This window comes from Corticium candelabrum, chromosome 19 (genome assembly GCF_963422355.1).
Source record: "Corticium candelabrum chromosome 19, ooCorCand1.1, whole genome shotgun sequence".
Lineage (NCBI taxonomy): Eukaryota > Metazoa > Porifera > Homoscleromorpha > Homosclerophorida > Plakinidae > Corticium > Corticium candelabrum.
The window spans coordinates 5010319-5034547 of NC_085103.1; the positions used below are offsets into that span (position 1 = coordinate 5010319).

At 42.8% G+C, this 24229-nt stretch overlaps 1 protein-coding gene across 1 annotated transcript; it reads right to left on the reverse strand.

Moving 5' to 3' along the window:
- Window positions 1-8071: 8071 nt before the first annotated feature.
- Window positions 8072-10851, reverse strand: LOC134194653 (uncharacterized). Its single transcript, XM_062663595.1, has 3 exons — window positions 10492-10851; window positions 8297-9263; window positions 8072-8226 (listed from the first exon to the last, which is right to left on the reverse strand). The coding sequence occupies exons 1-3, from the start codon at window positions 10849-10851 to the stop codon at window positions 8072-8074; spliced, it is 1482 nt and encodes a 493-aa protein (XP_062519579.1).
- Window positions 10852-24229: the final 13378 nt, after the last annotated feature.

A 24229-nucleotide genomic window follows, 5' to 3' on the forward strand; every position in this document is an offset into this window, starting at 1 on the left:
AATTTGGACAGATGCCTCCAGTGGGAGACACTCCACTCTATGTCGCAGATTCGAAGGGTATTTTGTCGAATTTGGGTAGAGCCATGTAAACAGAATTTTCGGAGTCGGTGTGCTGACCAAAGTTATGAGGCAGGCCGGCAGTGATGATGCTCAAATCAGATTCAGACAAGCCTTTCTGCGACTAAGAAATGCTGCCGTCACTGAAAATGACTGGCAACTTTTCATGACCCGTACCATTGAGTCGGCAGGGGTAAATAGAGAGAATTTGACACTGTTTGATGAAGCAATCCGACTATTCTTGACAGTGGAAGAGGTGGCCGAATACAACGTCGCTTACCTACGTCGACTAGGCAGGCCTATTGCTCACATCAAGGCTATACACAATTGCGCTGAGGCCAAAAAGGCCAGTGAAGATGAAGCTGGGGGTCTTCATGCGAGTGTAGTCTTATGCGAAGGTGCCGTGTTATGTCGTCCTCCAATATGTGGACGGAGCCAGGGTTAGTAAATGGGAGCATGGGAACGATTGTGGCTATACTGTATCGTTCTGGTGGACCTCTTGACCTTCCGATTGCTGTTGTGGTGCGTTTTAACAAATACAATGGTCCCACATGAGGAGGCGAAAGATGCGTTCCCATTGCACCCATCAGTCGATCCTGAAAAACAGGAAATAGAGAGATGTCACCCTGATCGATGCCATGCTAGCCAGAGGTCTCACAACAGTTGCCGAACGTAATCAGTAAGTATTTACACACACAAGTTTCATAAACTTTTCATTATGAATCTGATCAACTCTTCTTATGGAACTTTGTCGGCTCAAGCTCTTTCCTTTTTGATATTGTTACAATGCTGGCTTATCAAATATTGGTGAGATGTATGCTATAATTGAGTGTTACTGATATCTCAATTTCAGCTGTGTTGTACAGGTGTTTGAAGTATTGGAAAAAAGATACAATTTTGACACCACTTCTATGCGACCTACAACACCTCTCGACCTCAACATTCTGTACTGGGATGTCCCACGTGACCTCTCACCTGACACGACACGTCTATTCTACAAGATCTGTTCAACTTTTCTTATGGAACCTTTTATCAGCTCAAGTTTCTTCTTCTTTCATATTGTCGCATTGTTGGCTTATCAAGTACTGGTGAGATGTATGCCAAGATGTGAAAAAGATTAACAATTGAGCTCAACCGGTCACGTGAGCGACTATTCAATAATAATAGGTTTTTCTTTATAACGTTGTCGACACTGCCATAGTCAATAGCATCCTTCTATTTGAACAGCTGAATCCCGATACGAAGATGTCCCATCTCGACTTTCACATTGCTATCACACGTCAACTGGTACGGTTGTTCAGTGAATGTCGTTTTGCGCCACAGCCGATTCTTCCCGCTCCTGCACCTACTCCTACTGCTACTACTGCTGCTGAACTGTTGCCTGTGACTGCACCTGTTCCTGTTCCTATCGTGACTACTGCTGCTCGGTCAACATGTACTGATCAGTCAGCATCTACTGAGAGGCCATTTAAGATGCATCAACGGTCTGTGGTTCCACAATTGATGGCACCACCACCACAAGTAGTTGTAATGCCACTACTACAAGTAGTTGTAAGGCCACCACCACAGGTAGTTTTGATGCTACCACCACAGGTAGTTGTGATGCTACCACCACCAGCTCTACTGTCACAGCAACCTGGTGTTACGTTGCTACCTGCTGAGCCACAACCACAACCAGCAGTACCACCACAGTGACCTGGTGTGCCACAACGCCTCAACTGGTAACACGAATGGCCATAATGTTCTGTTTACTCAGGCCAGGAACAGGCCTCGTTGTGGAGTGTGTAGGAACCTTTCAACCGCGTACTGTAAGGCATGCAAGCTGGCCCTTTGCTGCTGCAGGTCGAAGAACTGTTTCTACACCTACCACAACTCTAAAGCTGCACAGGACCAGTTCTGGGAGATGAATGCGCAGACAAAGACGTCCAGTTGGTTCATTGGCTAGGTCGTCATTCTCTCCCTAACCGCTTAGGTCGATCAGGAGTGTGTAATTTATAGTTTTCCTTTCTCCTGAACCGGTTAGGTCAGGGCAGGAGTGTGTAGATTATAGTTTTTCCTTTCTCCTGAATCGGTTAGGTCGGGACAGGAGTGTATAGTGTATAGTTTCCTTCCCTCTTTCTCCTGAACCGGTTAGGTCGGAGCAGGATTGAGAGTGTAGATTATAGTTTTTTTCTTTCTCCTGAACCGGTTAGGTCGGGGCAGAAGTGTATGGTTTATAGATTCCCTTTCCTGTCGGTGGCCCTGTGGGGTGTCGGTCAAAATCCAGTCACACCTCCTCGTTTTGACCGATGGTAACAGCATTATCTTCTGCTGGCTACCGTGACTGGTACAGTTGCTGTAATTTCCACGCTACATTGTTGATATCACAGACTATGATGACACAGTACTGAGTAGTACGTATAATTGTTTGAAATTATTTCTATAGCAATTGTGTGGAACTACAGCCTTCTTTTGTTGCATGAATTGTGAAAGCTAATGGACTGCGTTCTAAGTGTGTTGCTGAGTTAGTCAGAGGTGGTGTTGGCAGCCCAAAACTGGTCGAGAGCTACTGAATGCATTTGTGTTGACTGACTGTTCAAGTGTTGTGCTATGCTGTTCAAGTATGTTGATGTGATGCGCATACGCGTAAAGGTGTCGTGGTGATTACAGTGAACACATTGAGTCAATGTCAAAACAGGGTATATGGAGAACTGATGCAGGAATTATGCGACCTACTTTGGCTTACCAAAGCACATTTTCTGTCCTGCAGGCCAAAAGTACCCTGTGATTAATTACTAAAAGTATCTCTAATCACACAGACACACAGACACAGACACAGACACAGACACAGACACAGACACAGACACACACACACTTGTCACTTCTGTCACTGTGCTGAATTCGAAGTACATCTATAGTGTGGGACATTGGTTTAGCTAATTATCTCTAATCACATCGACGCATCCCTGTGTTTTCAAAGAAATATACATTCTAGCAACAAGATAATGATTAATTAATAATAATGACAATAGATAAACAAAAATTTCATAAAATTTGCATTGATATTCACAATAAATACACACACACACACACACACACACACACACACACACACACACACACACACACACACACACACACACACACACACACACACACACACACCACAAACACGCACAGATACATAAATATATACGCTCGTAGCTCTGAAGCGATGGTGTAAACACAGCTTCATTTACTAGTTTTAGCTAGGAGTGACCTGTCAATATCTTCAGTGCATTTGTCTACGTTCTTGAGCTGAGACGTCAGCTGCACCTTTGAATACAAAACCAAGAGGATGGAGGGCACAGAATTAGTTGTCAAAGTCTGGCGCAAGCTATGCAGCAAATACGTGGACAAGATCCGTCATGACGGACGTCTCAGAGGCCAAGCCAAAACAGATATGCTACAGTACGTTGAGGGCACGCAGTTTGTTACAGTTTACAGTTTAGTCATTGTGTTGTTGTTTGTTCATCAATAGTAACATTATTTATGTGACATTCAATTCCAAGTGTCCACCTTCCATGCCATGTGAGATTCATGGTCAAATAATTGCTAGAGTAGCAAACAGGTACTGGCTTTCGCTAGAATGTTGGAGAGTGCCATGGATAGTGTTGCAGCAACACGAGATACGTCTACGTCAGTGAATTTGGAGACCATCCAAAATATCAGGAAACAAGGCAAGCAAAGAAAGATCGAGTTTATGTTAGAGATACTTATGAGAATGATAAGCAACGACGTGTGGGTGCATGCTACATTTGTGGAGACAGAAAACATTACCAACTAGTACGTCCTTTGAGAAACACCAAGATTTATTATTTTGGGCAAATTATAAAAACAGTGGTTACGTGGAACGTGCTTGCAGATTTAAAACTCCAGATCGACGAGTAGCTGGAAACAGGCAAGAACAAATAGCAAGGCATTTGCTTCGGCCAAGCTGTGTGATGATAGTGCTTCAGATTCAAGCACTACTGATCCAACTACAGAGTCAATCTGCAAGGACATTTGCAAGATAGATAAAGTTTGCTCGGAAGGCAATAAAATATTGGTGCATGTGTCAATAGATGGTAAAACAATTCAATTTCGTATACACAGAAGCAGACGTATCTTTACTAAATGCTCAGTCTTGAGAGTGTCTTTGGAGTCCTAGATAGTTGGCTTCTTAAGGAAGACTTCGAAATGCATCAGGAAAAGTTATGACATTTAAAGGAACTTGTGCCAAAACAGTGCAATTTCGAAACTCGTTAGCTGATATTCAATTTTATGTCAAGGAAGGAGTGAGAACCAATCTACTCGAGATGGATTGGATAAGGAAAATTGGACTTGCAACAACATGTATTGAATTTCTTAAAAGCTTGGGAGGCCCAGCTGTGTTACCGGTAGAAGTAATAGCACCAATCGCTTTGAATAAGCTGTTGTATGAATTTTCTGACATATTCCAGGCCGAGTGTGGACGTTGCAATGAGAAGGCAAGCATCCAAGTTCCTCCGGATGCAGGTCTAGAAGACCTCCTATGCATCTGAGAAAACAAATAGAGGTAGAATTAGACAAACTGGTTGAAAGAGAGGTCTTGGAGCCAGTGAATAATGCATTATGCGCTTTTCCAACTGTCAATGTTGTGAAGCAATCAGGATCTGTACAAATATGTGGAGACTTTAAGCCTCTCAACAAATTTATGGTGGTAGACCAGCACCCGATTCCTCACCTGTCTGATCTTTTCACTGTTGTCTTGGAAGTGCAAAAATTCTCTAAGTTAGATTTGTCAGACGCGTATAATCAATTGGAACTGGATTCGGAAAGTCAGAAATATTTGTTGATAAATACGCACAAAGGCTTGTCCAAATTTTGTCGATTACCATTTGGAGTGAGCTCTGCACATGCTATATTTCAAAGAGTAATGAATAAGGTGTTAAAAAGAGTCTCAAGAAAACCACTAATTTCTTTGATGACATTTTAATGACAGGGTCCGATGATGAAAAACATTTAAAAAACTTGTCTGAAGTGTTGAAGCGTATCAGGGATCATGGCCTTCGTTTGAAGGAAGACAAACGTTCGTTCTTTCAGTCATCGCTTTGTCATGTCATCGACAAGGATGGTATTCGGCCTTCGGAAGAGAAGATAAAAGCCATTCAAGACATGTCGATTCCTACAAATCAAGCTGAATTACGTTCAACTTCATTTCTAGGAATGGTTACCTATTTTTCTCAATTTTTTCCTACACTATCTGATCATACAGTTCCACTCAATTACCTGTTGAGAAAAGATGTGCCTTGGGTTTGGTCCAGTGAAGTTGCAGACTCTTTCGACACAATTCAGAAGATGCTTACCTCACTACCAGTTCTAGCAATGTACAATCAGGATCAACCGTTGTTCCTAGCATGTGATGCTACTAAAAAAGGGCTAGGAGCTTGTATATCTCAGCATAACGCTGAGGGACAAGAGCAAGTAATCGAGTTTGCTTCCAAGTCTCTAATGAAAGCTGAAGTAAACTAGTCTCACAGCTAGAAGGAAGCTTTGTCGATTATTTATGGAATTCAAAAATTTTGACATTATCTTCTGGGACGTCATTTTACGTTAAGAACAGATCAAAGACCACTGGTCACAATGTTTGACGCTACTAGGATATCAGTTCCTGCTAGAACCAGCAGTGGTTTGACTAGGTGGGCTCTCCGGCTATCGCAGTACAAGTACAATATTAAATATTGAAGTTCATCCAGTCATAAAAACGCTGATGCTTGTCACGTCTTCCTATAGGACATGATGAAACTTTCGATCAAATTAGACAACAAGATGAAGAAGCTGAGCAGTTTGTGGCCAGCCTAGAGACCCAAAATGTTAAAAATGGACCCATTGTCTACAAGCAACTTCAGAAATACGTTAGGAAAGATGCTGTCTTACAAGTAATCATTTGATACATTCATGAAGGATGACCAACAAAATTATCGAATGCAAGCGTCAAACTGTATTCTTCTTGCAAACATCAACTTTCAGTTATTGATGGATGCCTTTTGAAGCATGGAGATGAAACAATGTGCATTGTCGTACCATCTGCCATTAGGCAACTGCTTCTGCTACAGTTGCATAGAGCTCATGTGGGCTCTGCCCGCATGAAGGAAACTGGCTCGCCGATATATCTGGTGGCTAAGTATCGACCGTGATATTGATAAAATGGTACGCAATTGCGATGCGTGTGCCTCACACAGAAATAGTCTTCCAACAGTTCCTTTTCATCCATGGAAATTTCCGGGCAGACTTGGCAACGTTTACACCTTAATTTTGCGGGACCGTTCAAGAATTTTATGTGGCTCATAGTTGTTGATGCCCATTCAAAATGGCCAGAGGTTTTTACATTTCAAGTTGGATCAAGTGTGTGGCATCTGAGGTTTCATAGGCGGGGCAACTCAGTCATTTGGATAGCCGGCTAACAGATACATGTTTTCTTTGTTGTGTCTTTTGTGTTCAATTACATTTAGTCTTACCAATCTTTGAGTCCTATGCTACAATTAGCGCTGCAAACAGGGTGGCTTCAAACCCGATTCTTGGATTCAAGGATTTTGAAAGACTTGCCAGGTCAATTGGTACATTCAAGGAAGACGCGAGTCAGGATTCGTGTCAGCGTTTCAAGAGTTGGAGTACCAATTCGTTCAAGTTCTACCTGGACTTAGCTGTTACAGATTACAATATCACGGAAGACACTCACAGAAGTTTATTTCTGAAATGTCTAGATGAAGGTATACGTATGCGTCTGGAGAACGCAGTACTGTCAAGGGAAATCACAGACTTCAATGTCAAACAACTTATTGAGAAGACTCAGATGTTCTTCTAGCATAAGTGCAATGCAATTGTAGAACGAGTGAAATTACATTGGCGAATTCAACGGGAAGAAGAGGCTCCACAAGAGTACGCCGAAGGATTGAAACGAATCGTAATGAATTGTTCATTCAAGGCAGGAGAATACGAAGACAGATTGAGAGACATTTTTGGGGCAGGGCTTAATGATGACTCTATTCTACAAAAGATGTACGAGAAAGAAGACTTACTGACGCAACCATTGGATAAAGTGATTCTCCTACCTAAGACGTTGGAAGGAGCAAGAGATAGTGTTATGGCAACACGTGAGGCAACGACAGAATCGCAAGGGAAAGTTTGTCATTTACAAGGAAGAAAATATGTGAAAAGAGGCAAACCTTACAATAAACATTACCAGGCCGGATGAGGGTTTGTCTGTTTTCAATGCGGAGAAGAAGGACACTTCCAATGGGAATATAAGAAAAAGACGGCGAAGAACCAAGAAAAATCATTGGGATTTAGGCGTGGCAAAGTTGCTAGACCAGGAGATGTAATGGTAGATTTAGAAGGAAGCTCGTCTCAGGAGGATGAAGAATCAAGTTATTGCATTGACTCTGTCACAAAGAATGTTTACTGTGCAGAAACTGTTCGTGATACATTAAGGAAACTTGAGGTGAAGGTACGAGTGGATGACTGTTTCTTAACTTTTAGAGTTGATACAGAAGCGGACGTTTCCTTAATGGATGAGATAGCGTGGAATAAATTGGGACAGCCCAAGTTGAGTAAGGAGAGGGAGCAGTTACGAAATGCTTCACGTCGAATCATGACATTTAACGGCATGATGACAGGTCAGGTTAGATTTTGCAACAACCTTGCACCTATTCAATTCTACGTGAGACAAGGAAAAGGCTCAAACCTGCTGGGAATGGATTGGGTGAAAAAGGTTGGAATGGCGACAGTGTGCATAGACTATCTTAAAGCTATGGGAAACCATGGTGGTGTAATGTTGACAGAATCAAGTGAGATTGCAGCACCAGTGGAGAAACTATTACAACAGTTCTCAGAAGTAATTACAGATGAACTGGGTTGCTGCAGTGAGATTGTGGGCATCTCTGTGCGACCAGAGGTAACCAAACTTGTAACCAATACAGCAAGTAACCAAACTTGTGACCAATACAGCCGTCACCCATATGCAGTATATCGTTTACTAACCTGTGTTGAAGTCATGGTGTAATGATTTACTCTGACCGACTGCTCCAACATCAGACCTCCCTCTCATTGAGAAGCCAGCAAACATGTGTGATGATACAAGCAGATAAATAATCATCGGTAAACCTAACATGAATGCCAACCAAACTGCTCCTAAACAAATTTCAAATGGTATTTATTGTTTTCAATGATGACATGCTTACTTAAGATATCATCTGCTCACCTGGTATCCACATTCTCTGATTTTCTGGATCTCCATCTGATTTGACTGGAAATGTCCCAGTAGGAATAACATAGATTGTATATGATGGCAAGTTGCTCAATTTCAACACAACAGAAACATTTCTTGCTGACTTTGAGTTCAGAGCTCTTGCTATCGTTTGACCAAATTGATGTTTAGACTCATTTGTACTAACAGTTTTCATAAGTCGTAATCCAGCTTGAGACGACAAACGTAAAAACATCCACGTACTGTTTGTTGTAGATACACTTAACTTTACTTCAGAAACATCGACATTCAGTGTCAAGGCAATATTTCGTTCGAGAAGGTCCTTTTCAATGTACCTTTCTTCCACACTTATTGTCAAAGTTGCAGTGACATTATTATCAATGCATACAAATGATGACGTGTATACTTTTACAGATTTCTCAATGTCTGGTTTGGCCAAGTAGTAGTTGGCATCAACAGGAAGCTCAACATCAATATAGTCATCAGTAGCGTTATTTAGAAATGACTGGCAAGACGAGCTGATATTAAACTGTACTGTCTCATTTCTTGTGCATTTTCTAAACGGTTTGCATTTATCACAAAGTCTCTTTCCAACTGCAGGTAAAATAGACTGTGCACGCAATAAACAACAAAACTTCATGTATCCTGAATTGTCAGTCATTGGTAGATCCTCCATCAACAACCTGTAAGTATCAAAATTTTTCCATTCGGCCTTACTCAAAACTTCACGTATTTCCTTTGTACGTTTTTCTTCAATAAGAGCATTAGAAAATAGCAAATCATTCATTGCATTTGTAAAGTTCAGTTTCTCAGAAAGTGCTGATGCTTCATTTTTAACATATTTCCAACATGTTCCTGACATTACAGTGTCCTTGAAGTTAATGGGATTGATTAAAAATGCAATGATCACAGCAATAGACACAATGATCACAGCAATAAACTTCAAATCTACTGTCCACATCTACAACAACAATTTCACAACAATGTAATTAATTGCAAACAAACAGTGCATTGGCTATGTGTTAGGACTGGTTCACAATGACGCTGGCACCAGGGTCACGTCCGTCATGTCCGTTGCAAAGCATTGTATGCAGCGGCATGCAACGCACGTGACACAGCTCTGGTACAGAATCAATTTCTATTCCAGCATTCATTGCACTGTGTACAGCCAATCGCAAAGAACAACTGAGTCACATGACCAGTAGTGTCCTCTACATGAAATTTACCAAAAACTTTAATTATGGACGAAAAGCTCATCCTGCCTAATAGCAGCCTATGCACAATCTTGGAGCTTGCTTAGCACCTTGTAATGTTTGCAAGACACTATTCAACACAGACAGTAAGCACTGTACCCCATGCAGAGTGCAAATCTAGTGATAGCTGAACACGTGTTTCTAGAACACAACCAAACTTTAATCCAAATGAAAGTCAGTCTGTCAAATCTCCAGAAATTTGTCCACAATTACTGAAAACAACAGTAACACCCAGTCTTATGAAATAATACAGTTTCGACAGGATTTATTAAAAATACTATTTTGTCTACTGTGATCTAGCCAGGATTTTTCCCAACCGTCAATATGACGTCATTAAATCAGCAAAAATGATGAGATATCACAAGAACAAACATCAACACCATCTGATGTATATGCTTGAAAGACTCTCCCACTACAGATGTCAACAAAGCCACCATGTACGAAGATAAAGGTCAAACTGAGTAATGCTAATCTTGATTCAGCCATACTACAAAATTTGAAAGAACTACCAGTAAGGCATTCTCAGAAACAGCATGAAACTTTGGAGAAGAGGAATTATTTGGTAAACATATTGCAGCCGTTCTAAAGCAGCGTGACTGCAAGCCCAAAGCTCTTGCAAGGGTTCGTATTGAACAAGTGCTAGCTGAAGTGCAGTTTCCTCCGAATCAGATTCTTGCCCCACTGTTCCCATCCAATCAATTTAGCACATTTCAGTATTAAAATTACGTTGCATGTACTTGTGCCTGTATTCACTGTTGTGTTGTGTTATACGTTGACACTGTTGTAATCATTTCACCACTGTTAATTAAACATTGAAACTAATTATCTATTGAGAGAGCCACATTTAATTAATTAATTAAATGCAATCGTCTAACCTGATTGTACTTACACAACAGCGACTGTCATTCCTAATAAAACAGCAGCACTCACACACACCTGCTGATTGCTTTGAGGTTGTGAGACCGGTTGCTCTTGCTGTTGTAGTTGCCAAATACGATGTTCAGCCGGGATTTTCATGACGTCTCTTATCACATGCTCCTGCCTGCTGACTTTGAGACCTTTGCATAATCGAAATAGCCTATCGACTCCCTTGTGACGTACAATATCTAGCAGTTCCCGAGCTTGTGCCTCGTCTGTGCCCCATTGATTCACTATTGCGCGCTGTTCGTTCGATATGAGGCCGTCAGTCAGCAAATGGTCTACTAACGACGAAGGTTGCAGAGTTTCAACGAGTTGTGCAAAATTATTAGTAACATATCGCTCCCATTCGTCATTAGACTCTGCTAGAGATGACATGGTTGCCTGGGTTCACAATGCGGAAAGATATAACGTGCGCTAACGTACCTCCATAGTGTACGCGCGTTAATTAGCCATTCTTCCATTGCAGCAAATTATCTTATAAATTAACTAGTTGTACGATATCTGTAGGCGCCTCGCGTTCGTGAGTAACACGTCGAACGGAGTTTTCAGACCGTCTACTGAAACGCCGAGTCCTAGCTAGACAATACGTATTTGTTGAAACCCTAGCTGTCATGGAAGAAACATGCAGACTTCCTAGTAGTTTACATTACGTATATAGGCCTGGTATAGGTAATCGTCGTTTTGCGATCGTGACCTTTACAGGGCGTGGCACTAACGATGTCATTGACTACCGCGCGCCCATTTGGTTCGCTTTTGATGCATTGGCGTTTGCTAACTGCGTGAGTCTAGAGCCAAAGCAACAATTTTTCTTTTCGAACTTTAAGCGGTGCGTATAGCGATGCATCGAATCAGGTGAGGCCTCATTAGGACTCGGCTCTTGTGTGTTTTGCGTGTTTTGCAGTGATAAACAACCTCTTTCTGATCTCTTTCGTGACTCTGCCGCGCCATTTTGAGTGATGATGTAACTTTGAGACTTGACAGACGTCAAATACGGGTACAAACGTGCGTACGTAATCTATGATCCGTGTTCTGTGTCTGTGTGGTACGCACTTACCAAATGGTTTGGTTTGTACCTCATAAATATTTCCTAGAAAGTGCGGCGTTTAGAGAATGAAAGGACCCTAGGTAGCAAGTAGATAAAGTTCTGTTAATTAATACAATTAATTAATGTTGTAGTAATATAATTGAGTATTACTATTAAAAATGGTGTACACAATGAAAATGAAATTGAACAGCAAGCGGTAGTGTATCCTGAAGCTTTACACACGAGAGTACAAAATGATAACGAGCCATTATATATATTGACCTTCACAAACTAAAATTGATATCAATGACACTAATTACTAGTAAATTACCGTACAAAATTAAATCTATAGTACAAGAGGTGGATGTAAATTTGTTAGATATGAACAAACAGTAAATACCTTATATAAAAGATCTATGCTTGAACTAAGTGTTATTTATACATTGCAAATGCTATGTTTCGTTATCCGTCTGATCACCCCTCTATGTCGATTCTAAGAGAAGCCACTTGTCGGCATTTAATGACTTGCTCCTCAGTAAACTGACCTCCTCCTTTTAGAAAAGGAGGTAGCACAAGAGATGCCCAACGTCCATGAGAATGTCAGCAATAACAAACCCTTTGTTTGCCATGACTTGATCTCCAGGCACAAATTTATTGAGAAAACCAGACTGCTTGGTTAGTCCCAGGACAGTCCCTGTCTGTTATGGCACCAGTAAATAGTCATGACACAAACATAACATGACGATATTGCAACCAATGCTTTCACAGTGTGGTGGTGTTTGTATCTGGAGAAGGAAGCTGATTGCAAACCCCTATCTGAATGACGTTCTGTAAATAATTATGTTGCATCAATGATGCAGGTCTTTTTTGGAAAAGACTCTCTAAATAACTGTGGTAGACTTCAATGTAGAGTATCCCTTGGCAACCACCAGTCAACGTCATTCAAATGGCAATAAAGTTTATTCATGTGACAAAAATTTCCATGTGAAACTTCAAATATTTCCCCTTTGCAGATACATTGGTACATCCAGGAACACAGCAAATAACCATGATGGCACGGCAACTACGGCCCGTGACCCTTCCGGCCATTTCAATTTTCAATTTTCAAATTTTAATTTTTAATTTCAAATTTTAATTTTCAATTTTTAAATTCAATTTTCCTTTTTCTATTTTTCAATTTTTAATTTTTTGTCAAAGGTTTTTAATTATTTTGCTGAAAAAATTTAACTCGGCAAGCAATTTTTATTTTTCATTTTTGATTTTCATTTTTCATTTTTCATTTTTCGTTGTTCTATTTTCAAGTTTCTATCTTTGATTACACTTGGTTGAGTTGAATGTCACAAGAATTGAACGCAGCAAGAATGAAAATTGAACGCAGCAAAAACGAAAATTGAACGCAGCAAGAACGAAAAATGAAACAGCCTTGTGCGAATTACGCAGCAGGGAGTCTGGTGGAACGCGTGCCCTAATCATAACTCAACGCAATAGGGAGTTGTTTTTCATTCCAACGCGTGCTGCTGATTGGAAGGGGCAGAGTGAATCTTCGACGACTTCCGCCCTATGACTAGCCTCGTCCCCAGACTCTCTCGCTAGTCTTGTCCGGTGCCCTTATAACAATTCCAGGCGCGAGAGAGTCTGGGCTCATCCCGCCTACTTCCTGCCATATCTCCTTACTAAATGCTCACTAAGTGTCACCCCCAACGTCATCGACTGTCACCCCGAACGTCATCAAGTGTCCCGTAACTTCAAAATCAGATTAGCGTTAGTCTAATCCAATAAACGTACCACAGTGGATGCTATGACCATTGTTTGGTGTTTGTGGCATATCCAGCACTTGCAGACAACTGAAGCATGTTGAAAAGGTAAGTCTATGGAGTGTTGGTGACGGGTTTCGTGTAGGCTTGTAGTCTGAGATCTACAATTGGCGGAGTGATGACCTTCTACGTAGTTCACACGCGGCCATTAGCGTTTGCGCGCAGACTAGACTGTAGCAAAAAGCGCGCAATGGCAAGGGAAGGGGTTGATCTTGACATGAAACTGCGGTCTGGAGGGTCAACTTGAAGCTTCCAGGGCTATTCTTTCGCGAAAAGATGTATTTGTTTTCATACTTGAAGACTTCTCGAAGGGTAGACGGTAGTTTCATGTCAAGATCAACCCCTTCCCTTGCCATTGGACGTTTTTTGCTACAGTCTAGTCTGCGCGCAAACGGTACTGGCCGCGTGTGAACTACGTAGAAGGTCATCACTCCGCCAATTGTAGATCTCAGACTACAAGCCTACACGACACCCGTCACCAACACTCCATAGTCTTACCTTTTCAACATGCTTCAGTTGTCTGCAAGTGCTGGATATGCCACAAACACCAAACAATGGTCATAGCATCCCGTGTGATACGTTTATTGGATTAGACTAACGCTAACTTGATTTTGAAGTTACGGGACACTTGATGACGCTCGGGGTGACACTTAGTGAGCATTTAGTAAGGAGATATGGCAGGAAGTAGGCGGATGATCCCAGACTCTCTCGCGCCTGGAATTGTCATACGGGCACCGGACAAGACTAGCGCGAGAGAGTCTGGGGACGCGGCTACCTATGACGATCTCTTGCAATCTCCGCTCTAACGAGAAGGGAATCTCCCTCTTCCCCAGAAATAATCAATCTCGAGTGCGATCAGCCATTGCTGATGAGCACAGTACATATGCATGGTATATGAATTTATCTATTACCACATATAGCAACAATCTAGCTAAATCTAAAACTCAACAAAATTTAGTAACTATGCTAAAGTCGTTCAAACTCAACTAGGCTTAATTAATTAACTACCAGGCATTTTATGCAGTACACATCGCAACTAGAAACAAAGATGCGCGGTTTGCTGTTCTACACACGCGCGCCTACGTGCAATTCAAGCAATTCGCTCAATCGATCACCTCGGGAGAATCTTGAGCTTCTGTCCTTGAGGATGGCTCTCATGTCACTGCAGATCTAGACCTGCGTAAGCCGGACGACTGGTCAAGTACCTCGGGTAGCTCAGACTCGGTTGACTCTGCGCTGTCACACCGTCGCTCTGAATGAGGCTACTACCCACTAGATCACTTACTTGCTTGCCCAGCTCTGTCAATTCGTCCAAGCTACGGAGAGATCCATTGTTCACCATATCTCGAATCTTGTCTTCGTCCATGGATTTACGACTACGCGATTTACTCAAACGTAGATCATGGAGTTGGACGGTTGAGACGTGTGTTTGTTTGTAGTGCGGAGGGTATTCCCCGCTGACCGCTAATTAGCAGCGGTTGGGCGTTTCTTGTCTTTAGCAGCTCGCTAACCCTAGGAGCTTCAAACTGTTCGGTTCCACGCTCCAGGAGAGAGCAGATATACGATGCAGAAGAGCACTATATATGCAATAGGTGACCACTTGCAGTGAGACGTGAATGTGGATTCGTAGACCAAGTACCAGGAACTCTCACGTTTTCACTCCTGTGGAGGTCAGCCGCCAGAGAGATTGCCTAGGAACTGCTGGTCGTCGTCAGGAACGAATTATGAACTCCTGCGAAGACTGAGTGTGAGGCCTACGCTTCACATACCTAGAGAGGCGTGTCGATCGCCGATGTCTACTGTATATATGCGGTTGGTGCAGACACCGTTGTGCATTCGAACGATTCTGTGAACATGGCTGGACGTTTCGACCTAATAACGGTTTTCAGTAGTGACCGAGAACTGGCACTGAAGGTGGCAGATGTGACTTGTGACCGATTGTCACAAGTGTTCAAGGTATTTAGACTCTAGCTGTCTAAACTGCATTCACGGTGTTGCTAGAGCTGCACGTACCAAACTAGACTAGTGGCCGTGCGTGGTTGACAATAGTATATCGATAGTATATCGATCGATGTAGGAGTTTTATTTCTTGCCTGTGCTGTAGGTGAATGCCATCTACCTGGAGACAGATGTCGGCTCGGCAATGTTTCCCGGGTCTGACTGTCTCTTTGACGAGTTGTCTGCTGGACAAATGTACAAGCTGCATGGCGATCCTATTGACAGTCTATCCGCTGCTGCGCCCGCGTCTGAAATTCGCAATCCATTACTAGGATTTGCCAGCGAACGGACGACGTCTAGATCATCTGTAGCTATTGCATCAACGCCTGCTCCTGTAACATCATGGACACCTGCAGTACCGTATTTGGCTGAGTCGTCGCGCTCTTCGTGGTCCGCGTTTAGGTCGGTTGCACCGAGCAGCCGAAAGCAGAGGATCGCGACCAGCAGATACATTAAGAAAAATGTGGACCTTTGCCTCCTAGAAGTAGTGAACAACAAGCTCCAACTGGGAGAGGCGAGGTCTTCGACATTTATCCGCATCGCGGAGTCAGAAATTTGTCTGTCGGCCATGACGGACTTGGTGCAAATGCGATTTGAGGAGCTCATTCCACCAGACGACAGAATCATTCTGGTGGACAGCCGAGCTGTACCATTCCAGGATGACGAGGGAACAACAGGTATAAACATACTCACTGACATAGATTGCACTCACGATCGAGTCTGTATGTATATATACAAGTCCAAAAACATTTTGAGAAAATGATGGGTATGTAGGGATGGGTATGTACTTATGTCATTTATGCCCATCTCCTACATCACATTCACAACTGCTGCAAGCCATATAGGTAAAAAGAGTGTGATGTAGGAGATGGGCATAAATGACATAAGTACATACCCATCCCTACATACCCATCATTTTCTCAAAATGTTTTTGGACTTGTTTCATACACTTTTGGACTTGTTTCATACATTTTTAGATGGAAATGACCGTTTTAGTAAACGGAGTGCTTAGCATTTTGAACATGTGAGAATACTTTCATGTTCAAAACCCCAGGACAGACCACCTGGAGGTTGCACTCTCTGTCCCGTCCTCCCTCCACCCTAGGCCAGGAATTCCAGGCTAGATGCTGCACATCCCAGTTTAGCTACGGTATTTCTTTTCAAGTGACGTTTTTAATTAATTAAGCAAATTTGTCTAGTGTAACGCATATCTCCATTCGTACAGCTACATGCTAACAGTAGAAGTACTGGAAGCTGGATGGTCTGAAAGTATACCAGATTTGCTTTCTGATTCAGCCATCAAACACCCATGCCAAGGATTGGAGACTATGTAGGGTAAACTCGCCTAAACGTGGACACCCTTCCAAGTAACTAGAATGGCTCTCATCAGAAGTCTTACGGCAACCTCATTTTGAAACGCAATTTACCCTTGGCCCTTGATGATCACTCTCCATTCCGTAGCTATTCGTTGAGATATTATTATTCAACTAGAACCTGAGGTACTAAAGAGGTTGATTACGCACACTATCTCTAATGGTGGACAGCGGCGTTTTCGCACTAAGCCAACGAGCTATTACGGTAAACAGGACTGAAACTGGAAGCTACGATTGCAACAAGCTTTTCGCATCTCCTAGACGTCTATGAAGTCTGGACAGCAACGGAATTTGCTAGGTTCTGGGATCTCATCGAGCATTGCGCACCCTAAGTGGAACCAATGGCTACAGCCGGGATTGTCGCTGCCTAATCATCCTTTCTTTGAGTCTTGGTGGTACAATTGACCGTAAATGCTACAAAAGGAGTCATTCGATTCTCGTCACTGCTGCGACGCTTGAACCAGCCACTCCCATTGCAAACGTGTTCTTGGACTTTCCTGATGGGAGGTGAGTTTCTTGACATTGTAGCTTTCCTTTCTTTGCCATTTTCTGTACGTTTCTAACCTTCAGTTTTTCTATAAATCCATCTGCAGTGAGGATTTCATCTGCATGAGATCGCAGCAGTCGTCTGTCTCTTGTATTCTGTCCTTGTGTTGGATCTGAGTCCTGTGCTGCAAAGACTTGTGCAAAAAGTGGCGTATCTTTCTCTGCATTGGTGTCTGCTGAGGTCCTAGTGTGCATCTTTCCAGGCCCGCCCACTTTTGATGACAAGTTGTCGCTGCTCGTAGAGGTGAATAAAGAAATCTGCATGGTACAGTAGAGTAAGGCATAGGCTGTGCGACCAACGTACAACAGTGATTGCTTGCGTTGAATATGTAACGCTGCATGATTGTTATGATTTCGCATTGGTCTAGGCTACTGTATACGGGAAAAACTTAGACAACGTGGCGTCAACTGCAAGAACGTTCTGTCCCCGAGAAGGTACGACACAGTGCTTGCTACTACAACACACTGTGCCGCGGTTGATGACCAATTCGTTCCGTGGTAAGAAGTGAAACTTCAACTGTCCACCTTTAGGCGGTGTCCACGTTTAGGCGACTTTACCCTACTTGCAAGAGAAATTGTACAAGAATTTTTTTTAACTTTCTGGTGTACTGATCAGTGGCTGTACTGTACCTCTATATAAGATTGATATCAACATGGTTATCAGGAGCCTAATGTAAACGGTGCCTGGGAGTGACTTATGAAAGGACAGCAGCTGGAAAGAGACAAGTCAGGAGAAGACACTGCCTACGACGTCGATCTGGTGGCTTCATTACAGTCACTGTTAAAATGTGATCAAATTGCTGAAGAAGTAAGTTGTGCTTTAATTTAATTAAGGATCTAATGTAGCTGTAATTAGGTAGAATGTGTCTGTCTCAGAGTGCTGTGTGTGTGCTCGCTATACGTTTGACTATAGATTGATTTGTTCTGTAGGTCATGACTGAGCATTGCAGCACTGATAGTAGTTTGCGTGATTTTTGTGATGGGTCCTTGTTCAAGGAGCAAGAGTTTTTCAGGCAATACCCAACTGCTCTACAAATATTTCTTTATTATGACGATTTGGAAATATGCAATCCGCTTGGTTCAAATGTCAAAAAGCACAAACTAGGTCATTCTGAAATAATGTTCCTTAGTTTCTTCACAGTTGTGCTGTAGTAATTCTGTTGTACAATTTAGGGGCTTTCTACTATGTGTTCGGCAACATTGAACCTAAGCATAGATCTTCTCTGAGAGTCATCCAGCTCTTGACCTTAGTTAAAGGTAAACTGATTGATGAATATGGCATAGATGAAATGCTTAAGCCATTTGTTGAGTCGATACTGCAACTCAAACAGGTATTTGTGATATTCATCTCCATGTGACGTGCTGTCTGTAAGTCTTGATTACAAGGGAGTTCATTTACCGTTGGAAGCAGGCAGGAAGCAGTGACACTGTTTGGTACTCTGGCTCTGGTCTGTGCTGACAACCTAGTGGCTCACTCCCTGGCAGGCTACAAGAGTCTTCATGCAGCATTCAGAAGATGTCACTTTTGCTTGGCTACAAAGGACGACATGATAACAAAGTGAAAAGTGTTTGCATTGTTCTGTTGGATGAAGCATTCAGTAGAGTCTAGTTCGATGTGTTGGTGTTGTTTCATTATTAGCTAGTAATTTAGCGGTGGTAAAATGGTAATGTGCAGTTTGTTGCTGAAGACTTTGAACCAAGAACTCGACAAACTCACACGAACCACTGTGCTGAGCTTAATGATCTGTTAGCTGCTCACTTTAGCACCACATCTAGCTTGAACAGGGACTCTGTTCTCAACAGATCAACTATCTTCCATGTTACCGAGGGTGTTGTCATGGACGCTATGCATGATGTGCTAGAGGGATCACTAGAACTGTAGATGAAGCTGATGTTGTGCCAACTGATCAACCACACCTGTTAAGCTTGGATGACCTAAATGGTCGAATTAGATCTTTTCATTATGGCCATTCTGATAGTAAAAGCCGACCATTTGAAATTGGTGCTAAACGTCTTGGCAATGAAGACAGTTGCAATCTAAGACAATCTGGTAAGTACAGTGTGTCTGACAGTTTTGTCAATCAATAGTTCTTACCATCTGCTTTTACCAAACCGCAAAAACTGTGGTGCTTAGCTCGTTACCTTCCTACTATGATTGGAGAATGGGTGCCAGAGAATATGAGTTTTATGAGAATTTTTTGCTGCTTCTGGATATTGTGGATTTTGGTTTTTGCACCCAAAACAACCCTTGGCACAAAAGATCCAGCTACATGACAGAATGTCTAAAGAACTGCAGTATCCATCAAGACTAGTCACTCCAAAGATGCACTACGACATTCATATTTCACAGTGGTTGCTGAGGTTGTGTGTGTGTGTGTGTGTGTGTGTGTGTGTGTGTGTGTGTGTGTGTGTGTGTGTGTGTGTGTGTGTGTGTGTGTGTGTGTGTGTGTGTGTGTGGTGTGTGTGTGTGGTGTGTGTGTGTGTGTGTGTGTGTCTGTCTGTCTGTCTGTCTGTCTGTCTGTGTCTGTGCACAGAAACAGTTACACTTATTCTGCCTGGTAAGATTTATGAGTAGTTCACTGATTTGTAGCACAGTGTTTCAGCACAAGAATAAAAGCATATATCACAGCACCACCTGAGACATGTAGAGTGCCTACTGACAGCACTTGTTTCCTCATATAGATGACAATGATTCTGCACATGTTGCTGTTGTTGTTGTTTTTGTTTTATGGTGGGTCTGACAATACTCAGTAGTGATGAAAAGACCTGATGCTGACACAATGTACACACACACACACACACACACACACACACACACACACACACACACACACACACACACACACACACACACACACACACACACACACACACACACACACACACACCAGTTCATATCACCCAGACTGGGGATCTAATACAGTCAGTAACTATGCCTACAAACATACAATTTGACATAGTATACATAGACACACATTTTTATTTTAAAGGATATGGTTGTGCTGGGAAGAGTGGCGTGTTTGATGTTGACTTTCGCAATCTTGCCTTCTTTTTCAGAGTTGGACCACTACAACACATTTGGTGCTTGCACTTTGAGGCCAAGCACGAATACTTCAAGACCCTGGCTGGTGTTATCAACAACTTTATAAACATTCCCAAATTATTAGCCTTTCATCATCAACGTCAAATGTGCTACTTCCAGCTTTCAGCTATTTTCAGCATTTTTCTTATTAAGGAACCAGAATTTGGATCCAGCAAATTCAAATCTAGGTCATTTCTGCATTTTTCATGTACTTCACTTGTTCTCTCTAGTATCTACTGTTCTACTTAATCAATTTGAACAAAAAGAACTCTTGAAATTGCTTTGGCCAAGTCTTGATGATCAACTGCCTATCTACAGGTTATAGGTCTTCTCTCAGATGTTTCAAAAACTTTGTCTTACATGTTGTTGACTGTCTACCTTTAGAGCAGTGTGAATGGCCAGAAATGGCACAAGGTAAATGGCACCGGAGATATTTTGGTTCTTCGATGTGTTGATTTTCCTGAATTTGGTGAAGTCAAAGTAATAGTGATTGACACTGAAAGGGGTGTTTGCAGTCTGTGTTGCAGACAGAGTGCTTTAACCACCATTAACATAGTTATGAGTTCACAGACTATGAAGAATATAGATTGGTCAATCAAGATCAATTGCTCGACTTTCACCCTCTTTGTTTGCATAAATTGTTTGTATCTGACATAACAAGTGCAGTAAAGTTTGTCCAGCTCAAATACAATGTAATTTTGTAACATTTCCATATGTGCAGTTTTCTACTACCATTATGATTGTTTATTTAATTAAGCTCATAAAAGTGCACGTACAGTACTGTACGCAATATCTCAACTACAGGATACATGCATGCACGTAGAAGATAACAGCTTACAGTCTCTGGAGATGTGCGCAGGTCAAACATGCATTGAAACTCATACAGCGGAGGCTGTGTACTACCGTTCTGAGTTCCACCGATTGAAGTGAGCAGTTAATATGGGCACCTCGTAATGCTTCTTAGGTAGCTATAGCACGTGGTTGCCATGGCAACTGATTGCCTGTCCGTGTACCGCCAGAGATCTGTTAGCATCCTGAATTAAGACAGTAACAAATTTCAGAGTACATAGACAGATGTCATAGAGAGCTACATTGTCAATACAGTAGGTCTCATCAGTATTCTCAACGAGCTGCATGCTCGCTAGCTGGTGGACAGAAAGAGTGGCATTGTATGGCTCAACATGTGTGTGTGTGTGTGTGTGTGTGTGTGTGTGTGTGTGTGTGTGTGTGTGTGTGTGTCTGTCTGTCTGTCTGTCTGTCTGTCTGTCTGTCTGTCTGTCTGTCTGTCTGTCTGTCTGTTAATACATATATTTTCAAAGAACAACACTATTACATTCTAGTCTGGCCCAAACGGTCGACGTCATAATTTAACTACGTGCGAATGAACTGTCAACTGTAAAGATCTTAGAATGTCCCAGCCTTGCTAACTTTCTGCTAATGACGCTAGCATTACATCTTTGCAAAGCTACGGACATGCATGTACGCCAGAATGTCTTAAAATCACGACTGTTCTTTCTTCCGTCTTCGTCTATAGACTGAAGTGACAGGCGGTGCAGGAATTGAGCTGCCTCTGAGCCCCAACGTCCGAAGTGTTCGAACACTAATGGGATGCAGTTGGAGGGGAGGCCCCAGATATCCCTTTCTCTAGCATATTTCTCTGATTTCTTGACCTCACGGGTAGCTGCAGCCGCGCCGTCTTCCTGAGCTGCTCGAGAGATCACATGTAGTGCCCATGGGTGGGCCACCGAGATGTCCAGCTCAATGTCACAACCCTGTTGAGCGTCAAAGACAACGATGTCGGGGCGGTCGTCACTATTAACATAAAGATTCCTCGGTTCTCGCTGATGGGACATCTTCAAATGTTGTAGACAGTCGCTCCAAACACTAGTCAATGTCTCGTGAGTCCATATTGGCCCACCGCCGGTCTTACATGTGAGAAGGTGATAGCCGTCTTTATCAATGTCTTTGCAGCATTCGCATATCGGGACAACAGAACCGAGGGACATTTCAAGACCCAACCTCATGCGTATTGCTAAGCGAAAATCGCTGGGTTTTAATGCAAGCTTCGCAGAAGAAGGTATCGAGTCAAGCCATGCGCCTGCTCCAAGTCCCTGTAGCGACCTGAACCGAGCAGCCGAGCGCTGAGATAGTGGGTTTGAGAGAATAGAGGACACACTTTGTTCCGTTTGCTCCAATTTTAGCTTCTGCTGTAGTTTTTTGGGGTTGTTGATGAGATCAACGAGGCTCTTATTTCCTGGCAGGGCCTGCAAAAGGTGAGAGGCGATTGATCTGTTGTGACCTGGATGTTGGACTGCACGGGAGATATTTTTGACTAAGTCTGTGAGATCACCAAATGATTGAGGGAGGTGAGCTAGAGAACGGGCCCAACTTGATACAAACGCGATTGGACACGTCCACACCATTGAGGACATGCCAAACCCACCGTTCCGGATTGGCAATGTTGCTTGCAGCCACTGTTGCTCCCCTATATCGTGGCAACAGACCAATTGCCGGAAAGTTGCTTTCGTTAGCTCATCATGAAACCTGGTAGCGGGTTTCAGCAGAGTGGGATACACTGAGCGAGCAAGGTGATTTATTCGATTTGTGTGGCAATAGCGTAGAATTAGCATACCAGACTGGAGGTCATTCAAGGAAGCAAACTCGTCACATAGACCTTGTCCTCCTTTAGCAAATTCCAAACAAGTCTCGGTGACATAGTGTTGATGACCAATGGCAATCCCCAATATGATTGTTCCAGAAGACACAACTCGAATAGCTCTATCGAGATGGGGATGGTCTGGGAGACCATTGCACAGAAGCTCGCATTTCTCGATTGCTATGTTGAGACCAATTTCTTTTAAGCTAGACTCCGCATCGTTCAAGCATAATAAAACATCCTCCATTGGCCCAATAAAAAACATATCGTCCAAGTTGGCTAGGACACGGGTGGATGGGTGGTTCTTCTGGAGGTTCAAAAGAAATAGATGCAAGGCGACAGAAAATAGCATGGGTCCAAGGGGGTCCCTTGGTGGATTCCTTCCTCGGACCGTAGAATGTGAGCAATTTTCCCGTCGTTGAAAACCAAAGGACTGAAACCGGCATACATTTGATGGACATGGTAGATGTCGGGGAATGCTTTTGCAACTTCAGGTAATAGATGGGATCGTGATACCGAGTTGAAGGCATTTTTCAAGTCCGTTTTTAAGATGACCCAATCAGGATTGGATTCCAGAAGTAGACTAATATGATGTACAATAAGCTCTGGTCCTCTTTCAACCGCTACTCCATGTTGGAGGGGAGAGAGGAAGGATGAAAAAGATTCTTTCTTTTGTAGACACAAAGTCTTAGCCGTGAGCCGCCTGATACACTCGCCGACTGCGATTGGCCTCACATCACCAGATGGCTTCGAGAGAGCAACAAGTCGAGAAGCTGAAAGGAGCTCGACTATGCCGTGAGGGATAGATCCTCTTGCAATCAGGTTAGAGACAGTAAAGAACTTTCCGACTGTAGTAGACCTACTTGCAAGTGCCTTGAAATGATCAAAATTCCATCCAGACGGGCCAGATCCGGAACTCTTGGGAAGTTTGGACAAAGTAGCGAAGAACAATGACTCAGAGAGACTGGTAGATTAAGGCAAGACTTCTGGACAGGGCACACTCTTTACTCGAGCAGGGTGCTTCAAGGTCAGCTTTACAATCGTTTCTGCAGAGACTGGAGCAAGACCAGGACTCAAAAGCAATTTTGCTGCTCGGGAAAGTTCACCACATTTAATCAGCTGAAGAACTTTCTTACGATTCGTTGAACGCTTTCATTGCGTTCATGAAGACTTGAGAAGAGGTCGTTGAAGATGTAAAAGCTCCTCCCACTGGAAATCAAGAAAGGAGAGAAATTTAGGTCTTTCCTGCCTAATTGCAGC

What these genes read in the sequence shown, in the direction of transcription:
- LOC134194653 (XM_062663595.1), bottom strand. Translation starts at nt 10,851, where the DNA reads ATGTCATCTCTAGCAGAGTCTAATGACGAATGGGAGCGATATGTTACT. An exon ending in AACCTCAAAGCAATCAGCAG is followed by an intron (nt 9,264 to 10,491) that starts GTGTGTGTGAGT and finishes TTGTTGTTGTAG; the next exon opens with ATGTGGACAGTAGATTTGAA. An exon ending in TCAGAGAATGTGGATACCAG is followed by an intron (nt 8,227 to 8,296) that starts GTGAGCAGATGA and finishes AAATTTGTTTAG; the next exon opens with GAGCAGTTTGGTTGGCATTC.